Raw genomic sequence first — 13447 nt, forward strand, 5'->3', positions numbered from 1 at the left:
GGAGCAAGTCAGGGCGATGCAGAAGGGAATGGGAGATGAGAAGCAGTGTGGCTCAGTGGAAAGAGCCCGGACTTTGGAGTCAGAGATCATGGGTTCAAATCCCAGCTCCGCCACTTGTCAGCTGTGTGACTTGGGGCAAGTCACTTAACTTCTCTAGGCCTCAGTGACCTCATCTGGCAAATGGGGTAGCCCCGCGGGGCTACCTGATCGCCTTGTAACCTCCCCAGTGCTTAGAACAGTGCTTTGCACAAAGCAAGCACTTAATAAATGCCATTATTGTTATTATGAGGAAAAGTGGGGCTTAGTCAGGGAAGGCCTCTTAGTCTGGGAAGGCCGGCCGCTGGGTGTGGCAGGGATGGAGGGGATGATGATGATGATAATGATGATGGTATTTGTTAAGCGCTTACTATGTGCCTGGCACTGTACTAAGCGCTGGGGTGAATGCAAGCAAATATGGTTGGACACAGTCCCTGTGCACATGGGGGATGGGAGGGGGGATTTGTGGGGATGGCCTGGGCAAAACCAAGCTGGAGGGAGGGTATTTGTACAAGTATCTCTGTGTGTTTTTGTGTGTGTATGTGTGTGTGTGTGTGTGTCTGTCTGTCTGTGCACATATTTGTGGCACCTCCCCCGACCTCATCAGGGTGTGGGGGCTGGGGCTGGTCAGGGGGAGGGGGCTGGCAGGTGGGCGACGGGCCTCCGGCCTGGTCTCTCGGCCCCCAGACGCGCACCACGGTGAAGAAGCTGGCCGTCTCCCCCAAATGGAAGAATTATGGGCTGAGGGTCTTTGGTTACATCCATCCATTCAGAGATGGTAAGTGGGGATGTGGTGGTGGGGCCTTTGCAGACGGTCTTTCATACATTCATTCATTCAATCGTATTTATTGAGCACTTACTGTGTGCAGAGCACTGTACTAAGTGCTTGGGAAGTACAAGTTGGATTTAGAGACGGTCCCTACCCAACAGCGGGCTCACAGTCTAGAAGGGGGAGACAGACAACAAAACAAAACATATTGACAAAATAAAATAAATAGAATAAATATGAACAAGTAAAATAAATATATACAAACATATATACAGGTGCTGTGGGGAGTGGAAGGAGGTAAGGTGGGGGGCTGGGGAGAGGGAGGAGCTGTCCCCCAGCTCCATCTTCCCTCCCCGTTCCCCCCTCAGTTTCCCAGTTTTCTGAGGCCCTTTACCTTCTCACGCTTTTGCTCCCTCTTGGCGCTCCCGGCGCCCTGAACTGAGACACCCCCCCCACCGCCCTTCAACCAGGTGATTTCCAGTTTTCCGTTGCCTCTGATGACAACTCCGAGTTGTGGCTGAGTTCTGACGAGAGCCCCGCGGGGGCCCGACTGGTGGCATTTGTGGGCAAGGTAGGCCGGAGCCCGCCCTCTGCCACAGCCTCCTCTTCCTCCTCCGGGAACCCTGGGCCATGCAAGGCCCCCCGTCCTCTCCCAGACTGGACCCCTCTTTGACCAACCAAGCAATCAATCGGGAATATTTACCGAGTGCCTACTCTGTGCGGAATACTGTCCCCAGAGAGCCGTACAGTTGGCAGACAAAACCCCTGCCCTCCGGTACTTACTGTGCTTAGGACAGTGCTTGGCGCATAGTAAGTGCTTAACAAATACCACAATTATTATTATTAATCTGGGTGGGGATGAGGGGGATTCAGACACGTTACAGAGGAGGGAGGGCACCCACTGGCCCCGCCCTGGCACCTTCCAGGGCAAAGACCCTATTGCCACCCACCCCTCAGCCCCGGCCCCCTGTCGCTCACCTCGCATCCCCCCCTCCTTGCCAGGCGGGCTCGGAGTGGACGGCCCCCGGAGAGTTCACCAAGTTTAGCTCCCAGGTCTCCAAGCCGATGCGGTGAGTGGAGGGGGGGACGGATGGACAGGCGGGTGGGGAGAGGGCAAGTGGGCCAAAGCACCGGGGGGATGGACCGGGACCTCTGAGCCCCCCTTCCCCTCCCTCCCCTCCCAGCCCAGCGGGAGGCAGGGACCCCAGCCTTGAGGCCAGAGGGCTCATCTCATTGTCCAGTCCTTGCCCCCTTGCAGGAGGGAGGCAGGGGAGGAGGATGGGAGGCAAGGGGGAGAGGGGAGAGAGGGGAGAGGGGAGAAGATGCTAAAGACATGGGGGCCTCGGGCCCACCAGAACCTTCAACTGGCCCTTCCCCGTCCCCCGCAGCCTCATGTCTTCCCGGCGCTATTACTTTGAGCTGCTCCACAAACAGGACGACCACGGATCGGACCACGTGGAAGTTGGTGTGAGTCTCCTCCCCCGCCACCACCCATCCCCCCATCCTTCCTCCCTTTTATTCCCCCCCACGACACCCCTCTCTCCCACCCTCCTCACCCCTAAACTCGGTCTGTCCACTCTGCTAGCCACACCTAGCAGAGATCCAATGCCCCTCTCTCTTCCTCAGTGGCGGGCTTTCCTCCCCAGCCTGAAGTTCGAAGTCATCGACTCTCCATACCTCTCGCTCTATACAGGTAAAATCAGTGTATGGCATTTATTGAGCGCTTAGTAGGTGCAGAGCGCTTGGGAGAGGACCGTACGACCGAATTAGCAGACCCGCTTCCTACCCGTGAAGAGCTTACGCTCTCCCCTCTCTTCCCTTCTCCTCCTCTCCCTTAGATTTCCTTCCCCTCCTCACCCCTAACTGACTGTCTCTCTGTCCCTGACTCTTTTCTTTTGAGCACTTCCTATCCGTGTCTGTGGCTCTCTGATTCTGAAAAAGGAATAATAATAACGAGAAGCAGTGTGGCGTCCCCCTTCTAGACTGTGAGCCCACTGTTGGGTAGGGACTGTCTCTATATGTTGCCAACTTGTACTTCCCAAGCGCTTAGTACAGTGCTCTGCACACAGTAAGCGCTCAATAAATACGATTGATTGATTGATTGATTAATGGATTGAGCCCGGTCTTGAGAGTCAGAGGTTGTGGGTTCTAATTCCAGGTCTGCCATTCATTGATTCGATCGTATTTACTGAGCACTTACTGTGTGCAGAGCACTGTACTAAGCACTTGGGAAGTACAAGTTCACAACATATAGAGACGGTCCCTACCCAACAACGGGCTCACAGTCTAGAAGGACTTGTCAGCTGTGTGACTTTGGGTAAGTCACTTAACTTCTCTGGGCCTCAGTGACCTCATTTGTAAAATGGAGATTAAGACTGTGAGCCCCACCTGGGACAACCTGATGACCTTGTATCTTCCCCAGCGCTTAGAACAGTGTTTGGCACCTAGTAAGCACTTAGCAAATACCACCATCATCATTATTATTATTAATAAAACAGTAATGACAGTCATTGTGGTATCTGTTTAGCGCTTACCTTGTGCCAAGCACTCTACAGAGCGCTGGGGCAGATACGAGATAATCAGATTAGACACAATCCCTGTCCCTCATCGGCTTCACAATTTACATAGGAGGGAGAACAGATATTTCATTCATTCATTCAGTCGTATTTATTGAGCGCTTACTGTGTGCAGAGCACTGTACTAAGTGCTTGGGAAATACAAGTTGGTAACATATAGGGACGGTCCCTACCCAACAACGGGCTCACAGTCTAGAAGGGGGAGACAGACAACGAAACAAAACGTGGAGACAGGTGTCAAAATCAAATCAAAGTCAAAACTTGAGGAGGAAGCAAGTTAGAGACACGGAGATGTAGAGAAACACCCAGAGCTGAGTAGAGTGAGCAAGAGAGAATAAAGGCAGAGAGAGACAGAGTGGTAAGGCTGAGAGAATGAGAAAGAGGAAGAGTCAGACTGCTATACGCTAGAGGAGGGAAAAGGCCTAGAGAACTGACGTACCCAAGATCAATCAGTCAATCAATCAATCAATCGTATTTATTGAGCGCTTACTGTGTGCAGAGCACTGTACTAAGCACTTGGGAAGTCCAAGTTGGCAACATCTAGAGACGGTCCCTACCCAACAGTGGGCTCCCAGTCTAGAAGGGGGAGACAGAGAACAAAACCAAACATATCAACAAAATAAAATAAATAGAATAGATATGTACAAGTAAAATAAATAAATAAATAGGGTAATAAATATGTACAAACATATATACATATTTACAGGTGCTGTGGGGAAGGGAAGGAGGTAAGGTGGGGGGGATGGAGAGGGGGAGGAGGGGGAGATCACAGAGCAGGAAGATGGTTGAGGCTGGATTAGAACCTGGATCCCTTGCCTCCCAGGCCGTGCAAACTCCTCCATAGGCCTCCGTGCTTCCAGCCTCTCTTCCCTCCAATCATCATCATCATCATCATCATCAATCGTATTTTTTGAGCGCTTACTGTGTGCAGAGCACTGTACTAAGCGCTTGGGAAGTACAAATTGGCAACATATAGAGACAGTCCCTACCCAACAGTGGGCTCACAGTCTAAAAGGGGGAGACAGAGAACAAAACCAAACATACTAGCAAAATAAAATAAATAGAACAGATATGTACAAGTAAAATAAATAAATAAATAAATAGAGTAATAAATATGTACAAACATATATACATATATACAGGTGCTGTGGGGAAGGGAAGGAGGTAAGATGTGGGGGATGGAGGGGGGACGAGGGGGAGAGGAAGGAAGGGGCTGAGTGTGGGAAGGCCTCCTGGAGGAGGTGAGCTCTCAGCAGGGCCTTGAAGGGAGGAAGAGAGCGAGCTTGGCGGATGGGCAGAGGGAGGCCATTCCAGGCCCGGGGGAGGACGTGGGCCAGGGGTCGATGTCGGGACAGGCGAGAACGAGGGACGGTGAGGAGATAAGTGGCGGAGGAGCGGAGGGTGCGGGCTGGGCTGGAGAAGGAGAGAAGGGAGGTGAGGTAGGAGGGGGCGAGGTGATGGATGGACATCCTTGAAGCCCAGGGTGAGGAGTTTCCACACTCATCGCTGCTGCTGCACAGATCTTCTTCAAGCATTCTGCACTCACACCTCCGCTCCTCAAAACCCTTCACTGGCTTCCCAGTTCCTGCTGCTCTGCTCACAACAAGCGCTCAGACAAATCCCTTCTCTGCGCCTCGGTTTCCTCAACTGTCATTTGGGGGATTCAGTATCTGTTCTCCTTCCTACTTGACTATGAGCCCCAAATTAACTTATGTCTACCCCAGCGCTTGACACAGAGTAAGCAATCTCTCCCCCGCCCTGGGTCTGGGTGGGCGCTTGGGGTGGAGGTGGGGGTGGGTGGGAAGCGGGGAATTTGAAGACCTGTATATATGTTTGTACATATTTATTACTCTATTTATTTATTTTACTTGTACGTATCTATTTTATTTTGTTAATATGTTTGGTTTTGTTCTCTGTCTCCCCCTTCTAGACTGTGAGCCCACTGTTGGGTAGGGACTGTCTCTATATGTTTCCAACTTGTACTTCCCAAGCGCCTAGTACAGTGCTCTGCACACAGTAAGCGCTCAATAAATACAATTGATTGATTGATTGATCCTCTCCTCCCCCTCTCCATCCCCCCCACCTTACCTCCTTCCCTTCCCCACAGCACCTGTATATATGTTTGTACAGATTTATTACTCTATTTTACTTGTACATATCTATTCTATGTATTTTATTTTGTTAATATGTTTGGTTATCTTGTCTGTCTCCCCCTTCTAGACTGTGAGCCCACTGTTGGGTAGGGACCGTCTCTATATGTTGCCAACTTGGACTTCCCAAGCGCTCAGTCCAGTGCTCTGCACACAGTAAGCACTCAATAAATACGATTGATTGATTGATCTCCTTCCCCCAGACGAGACGACTCTGAAGATGAACGACGTGTCCCACGTGCCACAGTCCCTGGCCAGCCATGCGGGGGGCCACAGGTGGGGGCCGCCGCGGGAGGAGCATGGCGCCGACATGCTGAAGCCGGACCCTAGGGACACGTTCTTCCTCAGTGAGTGCGGAGAGAAAGCGGGCTGCGGGCCTCGGGGAAATCAGGCCGTGGGCCTGCAGTAGCAGTCGTAGAGGTGGGTGGTGGTAGTAATGGTATTTATTGAGCCTCCAGGGTCCGATACACTGTACTGAGCGCTTGGGAAAGAACGACAGAATGAAGACATGTTCTCCAACTACAAGTAGAGAAGGTTTCACTTGATTAATCACTTAGCGGTATTTTTTTTTTAATGGCATTTATTAAGCGCTCACTATGTGCAAAGCACTGTTCTAAGCGCGGGGGGGATACAAGGTCATGAGGTTGTCCCACATGGGGCTCACAGTCTTCATCCCCATTTTACAGATGGGGGAACTGAGGCCCAGTGAAGTGACTTGCCCAAAGCCACACAGCTGACAAGTGGCGGAGCCGGGATTTGAACCCGTGACCTCTGACTCCAAAGCCCGGGCTCTTTCCCACCGAGCCACGCTGTATTTGTTTAGCGTTTACTCTGTGTCAAGCGTTGGGGTAGATATAAGTTAATTTGGGGCTCCCAGTCCGGTGGGAGGGAGAACAGATACTGAACCCCCCAACTGACAGATGAGGAAACCGAGGCGCAGAGAAGGGATTTGTCTGCGGGCTTATTGTGAGCAGAGCAGCGGGAACCGGGAAGCCAGTGAGGGGTTTTGAGGAGCGGAGGTGTGAGTGCAGAATGGTTTAAGAAGGTCTGTGCAGCCGCCACGATGAGTGTGGTTTGGAGGGGAGGCAGGGAGGCCTGTGGAGGAGGCTGTTACAGAGTCCTGGGGAATCAATCATCAATCAATCAATCAATCGTATTTATTGAGCACTTACTATGTGCAGAGCACTGGACTAAGCGCTTGGGAAGTACAAATTGGCATCACATAGAGACAGTCCCTACCCAACAGTGGGCTCACAGTCTAAAAGGGGGAGACAGAGAACAGAACCAAACATACCAACAAAATAAAATAAAATTTTATTTATTTATTCCCTGGGCCTGGAGAGGGGACTACGAGGGTGGGGAGGGGGCTGGGGGGCAGGGGGACTATAGGAGGTCCAGGTGACTCGGGCCTGGCGTCTGTCTGTGTCTGTGTGTGTGTCTTGGGCCCCCTGCCTGCCCTTTTGGGGTGGGGGGAGAGCCCCGAGCCCACAGAGGGACTGGAGCCTGTGCCCCCCAGCCCCACGCGTCGAGCCCTCCCACGTGGAGAACGTCCTGGTTCCCTGTGCCTACGCTCCAACATACGTGGTCAAGGACTTCCCCATCGCCCGCTACCAGGGGCTGCAGTTTGTGAGTAACCCCTCCCCGGCACCCCCACACCCACGGGACCCTCCGGGAACCCCTTGCCCCCGGGGCCAGCCCCTCTGGACCCCCCTGCCCCTCTCTGGGAGCCCCCTTGCCCCCTGGGAGCCCCCCTGCTCCCCACTGCGTGGCTCAGTGGAAAGAGCCCGGGCTTTGGAGTCAGAGGTCATGGGTTCGAATCCCGACTCCGCCCCGTGTCTGCTGGGTGACCTCGGGCAAGTCACTTCACTTCTCTGAGCCTCAGTTACCTCATCTGGAAAATGGGGATGAAGACTGTGAGCCTCACGTGGGACAACTTGATCACTTTGTATCCCCTCCCAGCACTTAGAACAGTGCTCTGCACATAGTTAGCACTTAACAAATGCCATCATTATTATTATTCTGATAGTGTGCCCGTCCCTCATAATAATAATAATAATAATAATAATGGCATTTATTAAGCGCTTACTATGTGCAAAGCACTGTTCTAAGCGCCTCATTCCAGACCCTCCAGTAATCCCCCTGCCCCCCACACCACACCCTCCGGGAGCATCCCTGCCCCCCCAATACCAGACCTTTTCGTAGTGCCTCTGCTTGGACTCTCTGCATTTATTATTATTATTATTAATTAATAATAATAATGATGGTATTTGTTAAGCAGTTACTATGTGCCAAGCACTTTTCTAGGCACTGGGAGAGATACAAGGTTATCAGGTTGGACACAGTCCCTATCCCAAATGGGGCTCACAGTCTCAATCCCCATTTTACGGATGAGGTCACTGAGGCCCAGAGAAGTGAAGTGACTTGCCCAAGGTCACACCACAGACAAGTGGCAGAGCTGGGATTAGAACCCACGATCTCTGAATCCCAAACCCGGGCTCTTGCACTAGGCCATACTGCTTCTAAAAGAGATTAGAACATGAGGAGTTGGGTGGGGAGGCTTTGGCCAAAATTAATAATAATAATAATAATGGCATTTGTTAAGCTCTTACTGTACACGAAGCACTGTTCTAAGTGCTGGGGGGAGGATACAAGGTGATCAGGTTGTCCCATCATCATCTATTGTATTTATTGAGCGCTTACTGTGTGCAGAGCACTGTACTAAGCGCTGGGGAGGTTACGGGGTGATCAGGTTGTCTCATGCGGGGGCTCACAGTCTTAATCCCCATTTTCCAGATAATAATAATAATAACGATGGCATTTATTAAGCGCTTACTATGTGCAAAGCACTGTTCTAAGCGCCGGGGAGGTTACGGGGTGATCAGGTTGTCCCACGCGGGGCTCACAGTCTTCATCCCCATTTTACAGATGAGGGAACTGAGGCCCAGAGAAGGGAAGGGACTTGCCCAAAGTCACACAGGTGACGATTGGCGGAGCAGGGATTTGAACCCGTGACCTGTGATTCCAAAGCCCGGGTTCTTTCCACTGAGCCACGCTGCTTCTCTGTATGGGTGGCAGGCTCCAACCCGTGACCCCTTTCTTCAGGAGAGTGGGCCCACACCCTCTCCTCCCAAGGAGCGGGGCTGAGGGCAACTCTTCCTCCGGGAAGACCCCCGCCCCACCTGAAGTCCTCCTCTCCCTCAGAGGGGAGCCTGGTCTGGGCCCCCCCACCCAGTAACTGAGTCACAGAGAACCGAAGTGACTTGTCAGCTGACAAGCGGCGGAGCTGGGATCGGAACCCATGACTTTTGTCTCCCAAGCCCAGGCTCTTTCCACTGAGCCATGCTGCTTCCCTTAATTAAGCGACCCACCAATCGGTCAATCGATCAATCGTATTTATTGAGCGCTTACTGTGTGCAGAGCACTGTACTAAGCGCTCGGCAACATGTAGAGACGGTCCCTCCCCAACAGTGGGCTCACAGTCTAGAAGGGGGAGACATCATCATCAATCATCAGTCGTATTTATTGAGCGCTTACTGTGTGCAGAGCACTGTACTGAGCGCTTGGGAAGTACAATTTGGCAACATATAGAGACAGTCCCTACCCAACAGTGGGCTCACAGTCTAAAACAGAGAACAAAACCAAACATATTAACCAAATAAAATAAATAGAATAGATATGTACAAGTAAAATAAATAAATAGAGTAATAAATCCGTACAAACATATATACATATATACAGGTGCTGTGGGGAAGGGAAGGAGGTAAGGCGGGGGGGATGGAGGGGGAGAGGAAGGAGGGGGCTCAGTCTGGGAAGGCCACCAAGCAATCAATCAATCAATCGTATTTATTGAGCACTTACTGTGTGCAGAGCACCGTACTAAGCACTTGAGAAGTACAAGTTGGCAACATCTAGAGACAGTCCCTACCCAACAGTGGGCTCACAGTCTAAAAGGGGGAGACAGAGAACAAAACCAAACATACTAACAAAATGAAATAAATAGAATAGATATGTACAAGTAAAATAGAGTAATAAATATGTACAAACATATATACATATATACAGGTGCTGTGGGGAAGGAAAGGAGGTAAGATGTGGGAGTGGGGAGGGGGACGAGGGGGAGAGGCTCAGTGTGGGAAGGCCTCCTGGAGGAGGTGAGCTCTCAGTAGGGCCTTGAAGGGAGGAAGAGAGCTAACTTGGCGGATGGGCAGAGGGAGGGCATTCCAGGCCATGGGGATGATGTGGGCCGGGGGTCGACGGCGGGACGGGCGAGAACGAGGCACCGTGAGGAGATTAGCAGCTGAGGAGCGGAGGGTGCGGGCTGGGCTGGAGAAGGAGAGCTGAGTTGTGCTCAAGAACATTTCCTCCCCAGTCTCTGCCGCTGGCCCACCCCCAATCTGACCCCCTGGGGGTCATGTCCCCCCAACCCCCAATTCTCTCAAGTCTCCAGAAGCCCTTCCTCCCTCCCTTCCACCCCGTCCCCAACAGCAGGCCGGAGGAGCCGGCCCTACTATGCCCGGGCTCGGGTGGAGGCGGGAGGTGGGGGCCCAGACCTACCTGCACCTCCTCCACGGCCCCACCACCCTCCCGGCCCCCAGGTCTACCTTTCGTTCGTGTACCCCAACGATTTCACCCGCCTCACCCACATGGAGACCGAAAACAAGTGCTTCTACCGCGAGTCGCCTCTCTACCTGGAGAAGTAGGTCGGGGCAGCGGGGGGCTGGACCGTGAGCGGGGAAGGGGCTGGGATCCCAACTTGCTGGCTGCATGTGGGTCTTTGGGGGGATTTGAGTCGCTGCCTCTCGCCCCAACGAGCGGCCACCTTCATTCATTCCATCGTATTTATTGAGCGCTTCCTGTGTGCAGAGCACCTTTGGACTGGACTGAAGAATAGAATATTTATTCTATTTATTTTATTTTGTTCATATGTTTTGTTTTGTTGTCTGTCTCCCCCTTCTATCGATCAATTGTAGTTATTGAGTGCTTACTGTGTGCAGAGCACTGTACTAAGCACTTGGGAAGTACAAGTTGGCAACATATAGAGACAGTCCGTACCCAGCAGTGGGCTCACAGTCTATACATGTTGCCAACTTGTACTTCCCAAGCACTTAGTACAGTGCTCTGCACACAGTAAGCACTCAATAAATACGATGGAATGAATGAATGTTTTCTGTCTCCCCCTTCTAGACTGCGAGCCTGCTGTTGGGTAGGGACAGTCTCTATATGTTGCCAACTTGTACTTCCCAAGCGCTCAGTACAGTGCTCTGCACACAGTAAGCGCTCAATAAATGCGATTGAATGAATGAATGAACTAAGCGCTTGGGAATACAAGACGGCAACATCTAGAGTCGGTCCCTACCCAACAACGGGCTCTCAGTCTAGAAGGGGGAGACAGACAACAAAACAAAACATGTGGATGGGTGTCAAGTCATCAGAACAAATAGAATTAAAGCTAAATGCACATCATTAGCAAAATATATAGAATAGTAAATATGTACAAGTAAAATAGAGTAATAAATCTGTACAAACATATGTACAGGTGCTGTGGGGAGGGGAAGGAGGTAGGGCATGGGGGATGGGGAGGAGGAGAGGAAAAAGAGGGCTCAGTGTGGGAGGGCCTCCCGGAGGAAGTGAGCTCTCAGTAGGGCTTTGAAGGGAGGAAGAGAGATAGTTCGGTGGATGTGTGGAGGGAGGGAATTCCGGGACAGGGGGAGGACGTGGGCCGGGGGTCGACGGCGGGATGGGCGAGAATGGGGTATAGTGAGGAGGTTAGCGGTGGCAGAGGAGCGGAGGGTGCTGGCTGGGCTGGAGAAGGACAGAAGGGAGGTGAGGTAGGAGGAGGTGAGGTGATGGACAGCCTTGAAGCCAAGAGTGCAGTGAGTCGTATTTATTGAGTGCTTAATGTGGGCAGAGCACTGTAGTAATCGCTTGGGAGAGGACAATAGAACAATAAACAGACACATAGATGGGTCTCTGGCCAAGAAGGATCCCTTGGAGATGATGTGTGGGAAGGTGGGTGGGGGGTCTCTGCACATCTCTATGCCCCCACTCCGTCATCCCCACCAGGTTTGGCTTTTACAAGTACATGAAGATGGATGAGGAGGAGGAGGAAGAGGAAGAGGAGGGAGAGACTCAGCGCAGAGCCTTCCTCTTCCTGAACCCGGACAGTAAGTGGCTCGGTAACGTAAGCCCTCGGAGGGGGTCTCCGGGAGGGGCCGGGGGACGGGAGGTCAAAGGGCAGGCCTGCCGGTTCTCGCCTCAGACTTCCTGGAGGAAGAAGAGGAGGAAGGGGCGGAGGACAGTCCGGAGCCCACAGAGGGCCCAGCGTCCAGCAAGGAGCAGACCCCCGCCGCCACTCCCGGGACGGGTCTCGGGGGCCTCGAGGAAGGTGCCCCCTCGCCTTCCAGGCCGGGGAGCTCGGAGGAAAGAGCCCTCCGGGGTCACCTCTCCAAGGGGGCCGCCCCCACGGGGGTGTCCCCGGGTGGGGCCCCCGCGCCTCCTCCTCCCCCCCGCTCCCTGAGCTGGAGCCGCCGGGACGCCAGGGACCCCCTGAGCCGGCTCCCGCTGCTGTCCGTGCCCCTCTTCCCGGGCCGGGCCAAGCTCCCCCGTGCGGCCCTACCCCTGCCCCCGCGGGACAGGCCGCGGGACCAGGCGGAGCCCCGGGAGAAGATGCCCAAAGCCACGGAGAAGGTGTACGTGACCCGCCTGCAGCCCGGGCACCGTCGGGGACCCCCGGCCCCCGCCTTCCCCGGGCCCTTCCTCTACCCCAAGCCGCTGGCCCTGCGTCCTCGTCCGCCCCGCGCCCCCCGCCCGGCCAGCCACCTCTCCCGGGGGCCGGACCGCAGGCCTCCCGCCTCCGGGAGCCCAGGCCCGGGCAGGGGTCAGCCAGAGCAGGCCGGGTTTCCTGGCCCCCAGACTCAAGCCGCAGACCCCCGGCCTGCGGGCCACCGGGCCCGGGCCACCGTGCCCGCGTCCGAGGCCGCCCTGACGGAGGAGGCGCGGACCGCGTCCTTCCTCGCCGTGTCCGAGGGGACGAATTCCCGTCCGGGGGGCGAGGGGAAGCCACCCGGGGAGGAGGAGGAAGAGGAAGAGGAGGACGAAGGGGAGGAGGAGCTGTCGGACTACAGCTACGAGGCGGCCGGCGAGCTGCGACCGGGCTGGCCGGAGGATGCCATCAACTGGCAGCGCACGTTCAGCGTGGGCGCCGTGGACTTCGAGCTGCTGCGCTCCGACTGGAATGACCTGCGCTGCAACGTGTCCGGCAACCTGCAGCTGGGCGAGCCTGAGGTCGTCGACCTGGTCGCCCAGTACTTAGAGAAGCTCAACGACAAGAATGGAGGGTGGGTCACGCGGGCCGGGGGTGGGCCCTGCCAGGGCGGGAAAGGGCAGGTGCCCGACCCCATGGGCTGGTACTGCCCAGTACCATTTGAGCGGCCAAGGACATCCCATCTCCGCCGCTGGTCTGCGGCGTGACCTTGGGCGAGTCGCTTCACTTCTCCGGGCCTCGCTTCCCACATCCGTAAAATGGGGATTGAGACCGCGAGCCCCGTGGGGGACAGGAACTGGGTCCAACTCATTCGTTCATTCAGTCGTATTTATTGAGCGCTTACTGTGTGCAGAGCACTGTACTAAGCGCTTGGGAAGTACAAGTTGGCAGCATCTTGAGACGGTCCCTACCCAACAACAGGCTCACGGTCTTGTGTCCACCCCGGCGCTTAGCACAGTGCCTGGCACAAAGTAAGCGCTTAACAAATGCCATCATTATTGATTATTACTATTATGATTATTTAGGAAAGCAGATGGGCTCAATGGAGAGAGCACGGGCTTGGGAGTGAGAGGTCATGGGTTCAAATCCCTGCTCCGCCAACTGTCAGCTGTGTGACTTTGGGCAAGTCACTTAGCTTCTCTGGGCCTCAGTT

The 13447-nt window shown here is 54.1% G+C and overlaps 1 protein-coding gene across 2 annotated transcripts in view; it reads left to right on the plus strand.

Annotated features, from left to right (window-relative positions):
• The window catches only part of B4GALNT4 (beta-1,4-N-acetyl-galactosaminyltransferase 4), an 81415-nt gene that overhangs the window by 49549 nt on the left and 18419 nt on the right, over positions 1 to 13447 (plus strand). For both annotated transcript variants that reach the window (XM_038764335.1, XM_038764336.1), the window contains exons 5-14: positions 724 to 814; positions 1276 to 1376; positions 1808 to 1875; positions 2194 to 2272; positions 2432 to 2498; positions 5735 to 5878; positions 7048 to 7157; positions 10127 to 10227; positions 11595 to 11695; positions 11791 to 12868. In XM_038764335.1, coding sequence (XP_038620263.1) covers positions 724 to 814; positions 1276 to 1376; positions 1808 to 1875; positions 2194 to 2272; positions 2432 to 2498; positions 5735 to 5878; positions 7048 to 7157; positions 10127 to 10227; positions 11595 to 11695; positions 11791 to 12868 — 1940 coding nt within the window. The remainder of the gene's footprint in view (positions 1 to 723; positions 815 to 1275; positions 1377 to 1807; positions 1876 to 2193; positions 2273 to 2431; positions 2499 to 5734; positions 5879 to 7047; positions 7158 to 10126; positions 10228 to 11594; positions 11696 to 11790; positions 12869 to 13447) is intronic.

Source organism: Tachyglossus aculeatus, chromosome 22 (assembly GCF_015852505.1).
Source record: "Tachyglossus aculeatus isolate mTacAcu1 chromosome 22, mTacAcu1.pri, whole genome shotgun sequence".
In the NCBI taxonomy this organism is placed as follows: domain Eukaryota; kingdom Metazoa; phylum Chordata; class Mammalia; order Monotremata; family Tachyglossidae; genus Tachyglossus; species Tachyglossus aculeatus.